This window comes from Hyperolius riggenbachi, chromosome 6, assembly GCF_040937935.1.
Source record: "Hyperolius riggenbachi isolate aHypRig1 chromosome 6, aHypRig1.pri, whole genome shotgun sequence".
In the NCBI taxonomy this organism is placed as follows: domain Eukaryota; kingdom Metazoa; phylum Chordata; class Amphibia; order Anura; family Hyperoliidae; genus Hyperolius; species Hyperolius riggenbachi.
In genome coordinates this window covers 244,254,006-244,268,997 of record NC_090651.1, presented here as the reverse complement: position 1 = coordinate 244,268,997, position 14,992 = coordinate 244,254,006, and the positions used below count along the sequence as shown (strand labels likewise).

Sequence of the window (14,992 nt, the reverse complement as noted above, 5' to 3'; positions counted from 1 at the left end):
ATACAATTTTGATTGGCCGATTTTATCACTTCCATGTAGCATGAGGGGTAAAATGTTGTGAATACTGTGAACAGATTGTTTAGGTAAGTTTCCATACTACATGGGAGTGGTAGAATTGGTCATTCAACATTGGATGTGTGTAAAGTATTAGCTATATAGCAAGTTCTGCATAAAAACAGGGACAGTGTACACATTTTGTTAAGCTACATTTATGCTGGCCATACACGGTTCGTTTCTTCTTATCAATCAAGCCGCTGATGGCTCGATTGATAATATCCGACGTGTCCGATCACCGCGGCAGATCCATTCTGCGCTTGATCCCCATGGGCGGACAATAGAAAAAAACGAGCAGCAGATAAGAAGCGCCCGCGGGGACGAGCGGGAATCGATCCACGCACCCGCGCGGACGAGCTGGGACGCGCCGGCATCGAGCCAGTGGCTCGATTCCGGCGCATAAACACACCGTGTATGCCCGGCATTACTATAGAAACTGTGCAAACTGGCCAAAGATTTATCAACATGATCTCTTATCTGATGAGTCCCATTCAACCAGAATAAATCAACAAAAGAATGGCTTAAACAGTAGAAAATACACCTTCTGGAGTGGCCCAGTTAGAGTCCTGGCCTCATCCCGATAGAGATGTTGTGGCATGACCTCAGTAAGCGGTTTACACCAGACATCCCAAGAATAATGCTGAATTTGAAGTTGATTGAAGTTATTGCTGCCAAAGGAGGTTCAACCAGATAGTAAGTCCAAGGGTTCACATACTTTTTCCATCTGCACTGTGAATGTTTACATGGTGTGTTCAATAAGAACATAGAAACATGTAATTATTTGTGTGGTGTTAGTGTAAGCAGACTGTGATTGTCTATTATTGTGACTAAGATGAAGATCAGATCACATGATATGACCAATTTGTGCAGAAATCCATGTAATTTCAAGTAATTTCAAGGGGTTCACATACATCTTACTGCTACTGTATATTACACACACACACACACACACACACACACACACACACACACACACACACACACACACACACACACACACACACACACACACACACACACACACACACACACACACACACACACACCTATATATGTACAACCTTTTAGCCTGCCACATTGTTGGGGGTGTGGTTATAAATCATGGCAGTTGGTGCTGTCTGTTTTTTTCATGTCTGCCAGTAGTAAAGATGATTATGTGCAGGCTGAATATGGATCAAACTATATGAACAAATTACATGGCGAATATCAATCATTTCTTGATTTCTCTTTTATATTTTAACTTCTTTTTTCCTCCTTTCCCTAAAGTTCCTCTTAAAGTTCCAAATGAAGTACATCAGTGGTGCTTTTATTGTTATTTTTGTATTTGCAGAAAAATAACATTTCCAATATACTTTATGTGGGAAACAAATGCTTAGAAATGGCACTTTTTAGTATTTGACAGCTCCTCATCATTAGATCTGCTGACAGGCACATGGGATCCCCCTCTTTACTTGTTCTCTTCCACCTGACAAGATTTGCAAGGGATTGTACTTGTAAAAGGATGAGCAACAGTTGAATTACATTTTTCCACACGTAGCATGTTCTAACCTGCTGCATTTGGAAAACTGTACAGTGCTACATGTACTCAGGCCCTACAGCCTCCTACACACGCGAGACGGTTCTCAGTTGAGGTGGCCAGTCGGGGATGCCTCTGCTGAGAATTTAGCATGTGTACAGTGGCCTCCAGCCTCCCTCTGTGCCATGGCCACTGATCAGCCTAATGAGGCTGAATGCCGACCAAGGGCATTTTTCTTCCAGCTCACCCTGCACATACTCTGTGCTGCTCCATTGTGCACAGCTCTATCGGACCTCTTCCCCCCCCTCCCCCCACCCCGCATAGCAACAAAATGCGTCAGTAACCTAGAGGCCTCAATCCCACAATGTCCCCCAAGGGATTGAGTTCTGATGCTCACGGGCAACAGTCCTTGTATGCAGTGGTATAAGTAGCCCTGGATGAAGTAGCTTGGATGAAGCTCCCCTCTCCATTAAGACAAAACAAAAATCCAGTATATCCCATTAATGGGCAATGTCAACATAAATAGGCAGAGTTACATAACTAGGCAGCATTCCATGACTTTCAAGTGGACCCCCTCTTGTGATCCTATTGAGGCAACACAACTCCCAGCATGTCCCCATAGAAGAACCACAGCTCCCTGCATGCCCCCATAAAGGCATCACATTATCTAGCATGGCATCACAGCACCCAATATACTCACATAGAGGTACCACAGCACCCAGCATACACCCCATTGCTGTGTGCTGTGGTGCCATGCTGGGTGCTATGGTATCATTCTGGGTGCTATGGTGCCTCTTTGAGGCACGCTGGGTGCTGTTATGTCATGCTGGGTGTTTTGGTGCCATGCTGGGTGCTGTGGTGCTTCTGTGGGACATGCGGGGTACTGTGTGGTGCCATTCTGGGTGCTGTGGTGGCTCTACTCTGCCTGGAGGACATCCGGGGCACCCCAGAATAAATCCGGGGCATGATCTTTGGGGCTAGCAACGCCCCTGCTTGTATGTGTATACAAGGCTTAAAGGGAAGGTCCAAGCAAAAAAAAAAAAAATGAGTTTCACTTACCTGGGGCTTCTACCAGCCCCATGTAGCCATCCTGTGCCCTCCTAGTCACTCGCTGCTGCTCCAGTCCCCCGCTGGCAGCTTTCTGACCTCAGAGGTCAGGGCCACATTGCATACATTTTTACGCATTCCAGCTAGTGCAGGAACAAAAATGTACGCGTTGCACCACTAACGCACCACTAACGCGTAAAAATGTATGTGTTAATGTTTCTGCACTAGCGGGAATGTGTAAAAATGTACGCAATTCGGCCCTGACCTCCGAGGTCAGAAAGCTGCCAGCGGGGGACTGGAGCAGCAGTGAGTGACTACGAGGGCACAGGATGGCTACATGGGGCTGGTAGAAGCCCCAGGTAAGTGAAACTCATTTTTTTTTCTGCTTGGACCTTCCCTTTAAGAGCCATTACTTGTCTGTACACTGCAGCTGATGTTTCAGTTACTGCAGTGATGTAATGGCTGTGAAACACGTTGTCAGGTGGAAGAGACCAAGTGAAGACAGGAATTCCTGATAAGCTTTTAGGTGGTTAAAAGAGTGATTTTTTTTAAGTAATTATCTACACAATGGCCTCAATTCACTGAGCAGTTTAGACTAGTGTACATATGGTTTTTAGTCTACTGATGGTTTGGTGTAATGTTTTAGACCTGTTTTTAGACCTGGTCTAACATTCAGTAACTACACAATTCACAAAGGCAAACAAGGAGTAACCACGCCCACTTTTTCTGACAGAGATTAGACCAGCTGATTTCTGTTGGTAAAGTAATTCTGTGAGGTATTTTAGATGTGAGGATGGAACCTTTTTGCATTAATTCTGCAGGAGTTTAATTGTATGCAGAGGAGAGCTCATCAAAGGAGAAGGATGTCAGTCATGGCTACTCGTTTGTGAATTGCATCTTTTGATCATTTCCCCTGCTTTACCCACCTAATTACCAAATGTTTTACACCAGGGGCGTAACTAGAAATCACTGGGCCCCCCTGCGAATATTTGGATGGGCCCCCCCTTCCCATAGGTGCCAAATAATCGTAATGGGGCAGCGTTTCACTGTAAATTAATTGTAAAGTGGGCAGCATTTTACCAGACAATCGTAATGTGGGCCAGAAAATCGTAATGTGGGCAGAGTTCACCAGAAAATCGTAATGTGGGCATTTAGAAAATCATAATGTGGGCAGAGTTCACCAGAAAATCGTAATGTGGGCAGAGTTCACCAGAAAATCGTAATGTGGGCACCAGTCACCAGAAAATCGTAACGTGAGCAGCAGTCACCAGAAAATTGTAACGTGGACAGCATTCACCAGACAATCGTAATGTGGGCAGCGTTCACCAGAATATCGTAATGTGGGACAGAAAATCGCAATGTGGGCAGCAGACACCTGAAAATCGTAATGTGGGCAGCAGACACCTGAAAATCGCAATGTGGGCAGCAGACACCTGAAAATCGCAATGTGGGCAGCAGACACCTGAAAATCGTAATGTGGGCAGCAGACACCTGAAAATCGTAATGTGGGACAGAAAATCGCAATGTGGGCAGCAGACACCTGAAAATCGTAATGTGGGCAGCAGACACCTGAAAATCGCAATGTGGGCAGCAGACACCTGAAAATCGCAATGTGGGCAGCAGACACCTGAAAATCGTAATGTGGGCAGCAGACACCTGAAAATCGTAATGTGGGCAGCAGACACCTGAAAATCGTAATGTGGGCAGCAGACACCTGAAAATCGCAATGTGGGCAGCAGTGACCAGAAAATCGCAATGTGGGCAGCAGTGACCAGAAAATCGTAATGTGGGCAGCAGACACCTGAAAATCGCAATGTGGGCAGCAGACACCAGAAAATCGTAATGTGGGCAGCAGACACCAGAAAATCGCAATGTGGGCAGCAGACACCAGAAAATCATAATGTGGGCAGCAGACACCTGAAAATTGTAATGTGGGCAGCAGGCACCTGAAAATCGTAATGTTGGCAGCAGACACCAGAAAATCATAATATGGGCAGCAGACACCTGAAAATCGTAATGTGGGCAGCAGACACCAGAAAATCGCAATGTGGGCAGCAGTGACCAGAAAATCGCAATGAGGGCAGCAGTGACCAGAAAATCGTAATGTGGGCAGCAGACACCTGAAAATCGTAATGTGGACAGCAGACACCAGAAAATCGCAATGTGGGCAGCAGACACCAGAAAATCGCAATGTGGGCAGCAGTGACCAGAAAATCACAATGTGGGCAGCAGACACCTGAAAATCGTAATGTGGGCAGCAGACACCAGAAAATCACAATGTGTGCAGCAGACACCTGAAAATCATAATGTAGGCAGCAGACACTAGAAAAAAAATGCACCTGTGAAAAAAAAACAATTCACTTACCTGACAGAAGTCTTCTCCTCTCCCGGCATCTGGCACACAGCTCCCCGAGTCGTCCAGCAGCACATCTCCCGCGCTGACAGGCAGAGTGCAGGGCTACGGCAAGATGGCTACCGAAGCCCTGTACTAGAGACACAAATAGTCTCCAGTGTAGGGCTTCTTCGGCAGCCATCTTGCCGTAGCCCTGCTCTGCCTGCCGGAGACTATGCAGGCTGCTGGAGCGGGGCTGCGGGGAATGAACTGGCGCAGCGTCTATTAGACGCTGCGGCCAGTTGAGCACCTTGCTGGGGGTCCAGAGCAGCGCTCCCCCCACGCACAGTGAACGGGCCCCAGAGCAGCCCCGGGCCCCCCTGCGGCTGAGGGGGTCGCATCCCCGGTAGGTACGCCGGTGTTTTAGACCAGGTCTAAAAACAGGTCTAAAACATTTGGTAATAGTGAATTCCCCTTTGATGCAACTGACCAAACCATCAACTGACTAAACCTTAGTGAATTGAGGCCAAAGTGTGTTCAGGAATTTGTTCTGCTGCTGTTACATGAATGATTATAAGTGTAAAAGAATGTCAGAAATGTTGCTATTTATGTCAGTGTGTCTTTTGTGTAAATTACAGTGGAGCCACTTGGTACACACGTAGTGCTTAGTGTAAGTGTTGTGTGTAATGGCAGTGCTAGGACTAGCGACTCCCTGCGTGTTTGTACTGCTGCATTTGTTAGACAAGCCAGAACCTGAGCTGATTGTACAGGTAGATTCAGTCTTGCTGGATGTGGTCAAGGTGTGTCGCTTCCCCAGCAGTAGCTTGTCATCACCTCTTTCCCCGCTGCTTCTCATCTGACTTCCTTGGAGCCCAAAGATTAAGCCATTACCCCCCAGGCTGCTGAACTCTAGGCTCTGACAAGGAGGAGAAGTGTGCAAGATGAGAGCAAAGTTGTTTTGGAGGCGAGAGCCGAGAGACAAGTCACAATGAACTGTCATGTGTGGATAAAGTTACCAAATAAGAACTTGTAGGGATGGAAAATAACAAGCAAAGCATTATATCATTCTTGCTTTCTTAGAGGCTTTTGTTTTAGATGACTTTATGCAACAGATTTTTGATGTTTTGAAATATTTCAAGCACTTCCTTTCCAGATTCAGCTGTACTGAAGATTAGGTAATAGTCAGTCATGTACAGCATGAATATGTATGCCCAGGGATCCCCGTACAGACATGTCTGCTGGGCTCAGCCAAATACCATGTGCTGTGCTATGGGAGGCCTCCCACTATGAAGATCTACAGTAGAATTAGCTGAAGACAGCTGACTGCTCTTCCTCCAAGCTGAGTCCTGTGGATGGAGAAGGCATGTGCACATGTCAGACAGTATGATTATAAATTGGCCTTTTAGTAACTCATTTCATTCGGAGAATATTTAAGTGGCCATTGGTGATGAAGCAGGTCACCTCATCGCCATGTTCTGGCCACGTAGTGCCTGAATTGGGCGCCGCTATAGCAGCAATGCTATAGTTCACGGTCCATCATTGGTTCCAGTACCCCGAATTACTTTTCTCTCTGAGTTTCTATGGAAGGGCAATAGTATTTAACGGTGCTGGGAATTTCAGCAGCAGCAGGGTGTCTCACTCTGGGAGACAGCTGGACAGATTCTATCCTGGGTAAATACAGTGGGATGTGAAAGTTTGGGCAACCTTGTTAATCATCATGATTTTCCTGTATACATAATTGGTTGCTACAATAAAAAAATGTCAGTTAAATATATCATATAGGAGACATACACAGTGATATTTGATAAGTGAAATGAAGTTTATTGGATTTACAGAAAGTATGCAATAATTGTTTAAACAAAATTAGGCAGGTGCATACATTTGGGCACTGTTGACATTTTATTGATTCCAAAACTTTTAGAACTAATTATTGGAACTCAAATTGACTTGGTAAGCTCAGTGACCAGTGACCTACATACACAGGTGAATCCTATTATGAGAAAGAGTATTTAAGGGTGTCAGTTGTAAGTGTTCCTCTTCTTTTAATTTTCTCTGAAGAGTAGCAACATGGGGGTCTCAAAACAACTCTCAAATGACCTGAAGATAAAGATTGTTCACCATCATGGTTTAGGGGAAGGATACAGAAAGCTGTCTCAGAGATTTCAGCTGTCTGTTTCCACAGTTAGGACCATATTGAGGAAATGGAAGAACTCAGGCTAAGTTCAAGTTAAGGTTCGAAGTGGCAGACCAAGAAAAATCTTGGATAAACAGAAGTGACGAATGGTCAGAACAGTCAGAGTCAACCCACAGACCAGCATCAAATACCTACAACATCATCTTGCTGCAGATGGGAGTCACTGTGCATCGTTTAATCATTCGGCGCACTTTACATAAGGAGATGCTGTATGTGAGAGTGATGCAGAGGAAGCCTTTTCTCTGCCCACAGCACAAACAGAGCCGCTTGAGGTATGATAAAGCACATTTGGACAAGCCAGCTTTATTTTGGAATAAGGTGCTGTGGACTGATGAAACTAAAATGAGTTATTTGGGCATAACAAGGGAAGTTATGCATGGAGGAAAAAGAACACAGCAATCCAAGAAAAACACCTGCTACCTACAGTAAAACGTGGTGGTTCCATCATGTTGTGGGGCTGTTTGGCCAGTGCAGGGACTGGGAATCATGGATTCCACTCAGTATCAGCAGATTCTTGAAACCAATGTCCAGGAATACATGACAAAGCTGAAGCTGCGCCAGGGCTGGATCTTTCAACAAGACAACAACTCTAAACACTGCTCAAAATCCACTAAGGCATTCATGCAGAGGAACAAGTACAACGTTCTGGAATGGCCATCTCAGTCCCCAGACCTGAATATAATTGAAAATCTGTGGTGTGGGTTAAAGAGAGCTGTCCTTGCTTGGAAGCCATCAAACCTGAATGAACTAGAGATGTTTTGTAAAGAGGAATGGTCCAAAATATCTTCAACCAGAATCCAGACTCTCATTGGAACCTACAAGAAGTGTTTAGAGACTGTAATTTCTGCAAAAGGAGGATCTACTAAATATTGATTTCATTTATTTTTTGTGGTGCCCAAATGTATGCACCTGCCTAATTTTGTTTAAACAATTATTGCACACTTTCTGTAAATCCAATAAACTTAATTTCACTTCTCAAATATCACTGTGTGTGTCTCTTATATGATATACTTAAATTAAATTTTTTTATTGTAGAAACCAACAATTTATACAGGAAAATCATGACGATTAACAAGGTTGCCCAAACTTTTGCATCCCACTGTAAATTGTGAATGTCAACCCACCATAAAAGCACAGCTACTCTAAGACAGTCTGAGCCTCACTCACACCATTGTGGTGTAAACATTTTAAGGGAAGATTCTGGGAGGCATTCAATTTGTGTAGCTCACACTGTGTAGCTCCTAATCCATTGGGTCATCAGTGAAGCAGTTACATAGAATATGGGCACTTTATTTTAATAAGCATATGGATAATTACTAGATAGCCTTTATGTTAATAGACATATGGATAATTGCTAGATGTCCTTAACATACATTATTTATGTCTCTTAAAAAGAGTGGTAACTTACAGGTATCCCAGGTCACATCCACCCTTGTTAATAGTTGAAACTATGTCCTGTGGAGATTTGCATTCTGGTCAAGAGCTGACTTAGATTCAAAATCGCCCTCCTTCCCAGTCCCCTCAAGTGAGATTCTGCCCATCTTCCCCTCACTGGTCCATAAAGTTGCATGGCAGCTTGAAGGTGGGTGGGGTTATATCACTCAGGATAAGTAGACTGATTTGGCCAGGTCATCTCTTTTTCAATCTGCCACACAGTTGACAAGAATGCAGATGACTGGAGGGGATACTGGCACTGTTCTAATAAGGGTGTTGGCATGGTCTCACAGATTGTAAATACATCCCCCTCTACTTTATTAGATTTCCATTTGATTCCATCTTAAAATTTCCAATTTTTTAGTCACTGTAGAGTCCCTTTTAAGCAAAGTATGTAAACCTCTCTTCCTTCTCATATGGAGAACAATAATTGCTATATCTCACAGAACATCAGCAAAGTACAGCTAACACAGCTCATGGGGGTCTAACCCCTGCTTTTGATCATATTTTTACATTTCACCATCACTTCTTAGATGCTGCCCGCAGCAGTCATGAGAAATAGCAATCAGCCAAATGTTTGTTTTAAGTATGACATTAAGTATCTGTCTTTCACCATTACTGAGGTGGCTCTCATGGATGAAAAGTAATGGCTGCTGGCAACGTGAGAGAGCTGTCATCCTGAGAGCATATTAAGTACCACAGGAATTTCGCAGTTACACTACCTGGACATGCAGGTCTGGAGATGAAAGGATTCAAAGGCATATTCTTGGTGCAAAGCACACTTCCATTGCCCAGTACATGGCTTGGCAACAAAACTCATGGACCTAGGCTGAGAGGTATAACGTGGACTCTTTAGTCTTTTACTAAATAATAGCTCTTACCAGGGATATCTCTATACAGTATTGATATATTTATATTATATATAATGATATTTCTTTGCAAGCTTTCAAAACATCAAGTTTCTTCTTCAGGCAAGGTTCTGATCCAGTTCTGTTTCTTGCCTGAAGAAGAAACTTAAAGTTTCCAAGGCTTGGAAATAAATATTTATGTAAGAGTAAACAGAGGCGCCAAAAGTATAAAAGGAACTAACATTTTTAAAACATGGAAGTGGTGGAGGTGGACTCTTACCCACTCCAAAGGACTTGATAAAAGAAGCATGTTAAAGTATAACACAAGGGGCTTGATTCACAAAGCGGTGCTAACTGTTAGCACGCCTGTGAAAACCCCCTTAGCACGTCTAAAAAAGCTTTTCGCGCATAAAACTTTACGCGCGCAAAACTTTATGCGCGTAAAACTTTACGCGCGTACTGCACAGAGCACAGGGCGCTCCGCGCAAAGTGCCCATTAAAGCCTATGGGACTTAGCGCACGTAAAACTTTGCGCGCATAAAACTTTGCGCGCGCAAAGTTAGCGCACGATCTGATTGAGAAATCCAGTGCTAACCTACTTAGCACCCTGGTTAGCGCGTCTAAAGACTTTAGACGTGCTAAGTATGTTAGCACCGCTTTGTGAATCAAGCCCAAGGTTTTTTTAATACACTCCACAATTTTTGCAACCCGTTTCATGGGCGTGACCCCGCTTCATCAGGCAGTAAGACAGGAGTATAAAGCAATAGTCATCCAGGTCTATGCCCAGCGCCTCTGATTGTTACATTGTTGTAAAAGCAAATTTCATTGGCTTCTCGTTGAAAGGTGGCAGAGGGGAGGGTCTGTTGGCCTGTTAACAGGGACCAATAGGATGTTTTAAAACAGCGGGTGGGCGGCTAGTGATTAAATAACTTTCGTTGTTATGTCTATGGATAAATAAAATGGTTGTCCTAAATGTGACATTTCTGGTAGTTGGAATTTCTGAATAGCACTCATAGGCCATGGCCTATAGTGGCAGGTGTACAGAGAGTGGCATTTATTGGCAAGACATTAACTTAATAACTTCCTCTACTGGTCAACCATGGCAGAGGGGCATCTCTGTTAAGTTACATTCAGTAACATTTGTGTAAAACCCAGTAAAATTAAGGCTCATCTCATGTGACTATTAAAATCTCTAATGCAGTCAAGTTATAATTGACTGGCAAATTTCATATGCTGCTCCACCAAAGAAGCCGTTGGTCTTGGTGCCACTATAGGACTAATTATACAGTGTGCACCCTGCTTAAGGGTAATTTGGGATTCCGGCAATCACAGGACCCTGAATTACTTCTCCCTCTGAGTTGCTACAACTCGGAGGGGGAATAGTATTTTATGCTGCAGTAATTTGATCGGCAGCAGGATGAGCCGTCATTCGGTTCACCCTGCGCCCAACTCACCGGCGGCGGAATGATACTAATGCTCATCCCGTATCAGCCAGGTTCCTACCCCTTGAAGAAAATTACCCCATCATTTCTTTATCTCAAGCACTGGAAGTACAGAAGGGTGGTGGTCCTTTTCTTTGAGGGGGCGGGGCTATGTGCTGGTCCGGGGCTTTAGTAACTCTCAGGGCCTGAGCCCACTAACACAGTTGTGTCCACTTTACAGTTACACATCAATATTACATATGCTGAAAAGTGGACCGAAGTGGACACAACTGTGTTAGTGGGCTCAGGCCCTTACAGCAAATGTAATGTGTTGGTCAGTTGTAACTTAACCTCAAATAATTAGTTTTTAGTAGTCATCAGAGGATCGGTTTAGGGCTCTTTTTTTGCTGTATAAGAACCCTAAGGAGGCAAAACTCTTATGGGATATATCCACTAAACCCCAGTACAGCGTATATAAAAGACATAAATACCAAACCATGCCTCTCTCTCTTTCAAATGTTTTGCTTTTGAATGGGAATCTGGGATGGGTGGTCATGTGGAAAATAAACATAGATTTATGTGGAAAATTAACACAGATGAAACTTATGTAGAGGTTAACTTAAGTTTGAAAACTAAAATTAAATAAAATGCACAAGCCCTAATAAAGTTCAATTGTTTATTATAAAAAAATGGATTTTTGTTTTTTTACTAATACTGTTTTCTCCATTTTTAAATATTGACTAGTGAATAAGAGGTGTGGCAATGTAATAATACTGGACTGTTTTTGACATTTCATATGGAATTTTTTAAACATTTGAGTATGTTTAATCATGCAGTATTGTATGAGAAAGATGTATAATGTAATGATTTTTCCTGATTGGACAGGTTAAGCAGTTCTACAGAACAGAGCACATCCTCACGACTTATACGCAAGCACAAACGGAGGCGACGGAAGCAGAAAATGCGACAGATTGATAGAGTAAGTCCTTAAAACACGAAGGGATGTCATGTACATTTTAAATAAATTGTGGGGGGACCTAATGCCTAGTGACATTTCACCAAAGGGTGGCAAAGCTTGTGTTGTTTGCTTGTTTTACATTTGATGTGAAGTGTGCACTTTAAATTGCCCTGAGTCTGATTTTATTCCTAACACTGGCCTTTTTTCTTACTTTCAGTCATCATCCTTCAGCAGCATCACAGATTCTACCATGTCCTTAAACATCATCACAGTCACCTTGAATATGGGTACGTTGCTACTGAGTCCCGACTGTGCTGAGGTCTATCTCAAAGCCAAATGGAAACACCCTATTTGATAAGTTGACCAGGATGCCCAGATACTCAATGGATGTTGGTCCATACTATACAAAGCTAGATGAATCATACATTATTTCCGTCAAAATGACCTTTGTCAGTGATTTGACCAAAATGTGTGTAATTTACTTATGGTATTTGTCAATAAAATAGGGGATTAGTTCAATTTGCATCCAGGTAGAGTCCCAGCTCATTTGATTCTTTAGTTTGTCTGAAAAGATGTGGCCTTACACAGGGGCGTTTCTAGGGTCCTTGGAGATCGGGGGCACCTGTGGGCACTAGGTGGGGAGGGGCGTGGTCATGAGGTGAGTGGGCATGGCCATGGGTGGGGCCAAATGTACATGAACTTAGCAGCGGTATAAGCTACAGATAACGGACCTGCTCATCGAAATATTGGATGGAGCCCCCTGTCCTTTATTTAGATAATTTACAATCATTTTAGGCATAGATCAAAGATGTATACGCACATACAATTTTGATTGGTCAATCACTGACCACCAATTTTACCACCCCCGTGCAGTAAGTGGGCCAACAGACAATGAATTTTATGAACAGAGCTAAAATTGGCTAATCAAAATTGTATGTGTGTACCAGGCTTTACAGCTAATACTGTACATACTGAAAGTAGCAGGGATCAGCATACAATACAGCTGGTTTACAATCAGTAAAGGCACAGAGTAACACCTTACACTGTACACACTGGAGGTAGATCAGCACACAGTGCAGGCACTAGAGAACAGCGTATACTGTACATACTGTAGGCAGCAGAATTCAGCACATTGCAGCTAGCGTGCCAAAAATATGAGGATCACGTTGTGCGGCGCGCTTATTGCGCCGCACCGAAAAATGGGTGGGCCATGGACCAGAATGTAGGTGTGGTAATGGGTGGAGACAAATTTACATGAACCTAGCAATGGTGGGACATTAGATTAGGACAGTGGTGGCGAACCTTTTGGAGGCCGAGTGCCCAAACTGCAACCCAAAAGTCACTTATCTATCGCAAAGTGGCAACAGCAATTTAAACTAAATCCTGTACAAATGTTTTAACTCATGCATAAACATTATGGAAAATCCAAGTTGAAAATAAACTGTTAAGATAAACAATTTCATCCATCCTACTCCTGAAAAATGTATTCAATTTTTTTTGAACCTCCCAGTTTTATTTTCTGTTTTAAAAAGCTAAAAAAGTAGGTTTAATGCTATTGTCTCATAAGATAAGGATTCAGCTTTTCCCATAGTCTCGCAGTTAGCAATCATGTGACCCCCAACAAGACAAATTCAGAAATCATGAGGCCCCAGACAAGACAAATTCAGCAATCGTGAGGCCCCCGACATGACAAATTCAGCAATCGTGAGGCCCCCGACATGACAAATTCAGCAATCATGAGGCCCCCCGACATGACAAATTCAGCAATCATGAGGCCCCCCGACATGACAAATTCAGCAATCGTGAGGCCCCCAACATGACAAATTCAGCAATCGTGAGGCCCCCAACATGACAAATTCAGCAATCATGAGGCCCCCAACAATTCATGAGGCCCCCAAAAAGACAAATTCAGCAATCATGAGGCCTCCAACAAATCATGAGGGCCCCAACAAGACAAATTCAGCAATCCTGAGGCCCCCAACAAATCATAAGGCTCCCTATAAGACAAATTCAGCAGTCATGAGGCACATAAATAGACAGCATTTCACATAAATAGGCAGAATGCCCCCTTAATATGATAGCCCCCCAAGTTAGGTAGTGAGTGACAGGGACCCCCAGGTTAGCTAGTGAGTGACAGGCGCTTCCAGGAAGGTAGTGAGTGACAGGGACCCCCGTTAGATAGTGAGTGACAGGGACCCCCGATAGTGAGTGACAGGGACCCCCGATAGTGAATGACAGGGACCCCCGATAGTGAGTGACAGGGACCCCCGATAGTGAGTGACAGGGACCCCCGATAGTGAGTGAGTGACAGGGACCCCCGTTAGCTAGTGTGTGACAGGGACCCCCGATAGATAGTGAGTGACAGGGATCCCCGTTAGGTAGTGAGTGACAGACATGACCCCTCCCTTGCCTCGCAGCCAGCAGACCTCGATCAGTGCCGCGGGCGACCCGACCAGATAGAGCGGGCGCCGGACGCACCACGCTGTATATGCAGAAGTGATGTCACTTCCGCATATCAGCGGTGTACGCTAGGTCCTAACGCCCGCTGTATCTGGTCGCCCGCTGATCGAGGTCTAAAGCTCTGGCCGAGGGGTCAGCCGGGGGGGCAGCGGAGGCCAGGGGGGGCAGCGGAGGCCGGAGGGCAGCGGCGGCCAGGAGGGGACAGCGGCGGCCAGGAGGGGACAGCGGCGGCCAGGAGGGGACCTCTGGCAGTGCCGGGCACCCCTGGGGAAGAGATCCGTGGCACCCCAGGACAGATTCGGGGCACGTGCCCCCCAAAATAGGGCTAGCAACGCCCCTGGCCTTACACCAGAGACTCCAAGGTCGGCTAACACACCAAAAATTATTTGCAGGAGTGTTTATTCCTTAATACATGTGTCAACATGAGATTTGACAATTGTTTCGAGGCCACGGAGGGTCCCCTTCATCAGAAACTGCAGATATACCTTTCACTGATGATGCACTTTCTGGTGAAGTGGACCCTCCGTGGCCCCGAAACAATTGTCAAATTTCGTGTTGACACATGTATTAAGGAATAAACACTCCTGCAAACAATTTTTGGTGTGCTAGCCAACCTTGGACTCTTTGTACTGTGCTGTATGTGGCTTTTCATCTTATACTATTACTATATTATTTATGGTAAGGTGTGCCTCTCCCAACCTCTCTACTGCAGTGGCCTTACATCATGT

General features: G+C 44.4%; 1 protein-coding gene across 4 annotated transcripts in view; it reads left to right on the top strand.

Moving 5' to 3' along the window:
- Positions 1–14,992, top strand: part of DVL1 (dishevelled segment polarity protein 1) — a 244,187-nt gene that overhangs the window by 177,406 nt on the left and 51,789 nt on the right. For all 4 annotated transcript variants that reach the window (XM_068240615.1, XM_068240613.1, XM_068240614.1 and 1 more), the window contains 2 exons: positions 11,732–11,825; positions 12,022–12,091. In XM_068240615.1, coding sequence (XP_068096716.1) covers positions 11,732–11,825; positions 12,022–12,091 — 164 coding nt within the window. The remainder of the gene's footprint in view (positions 1–11,731; positions 11,826–12,021; positions 12,092–14,992) is intronic.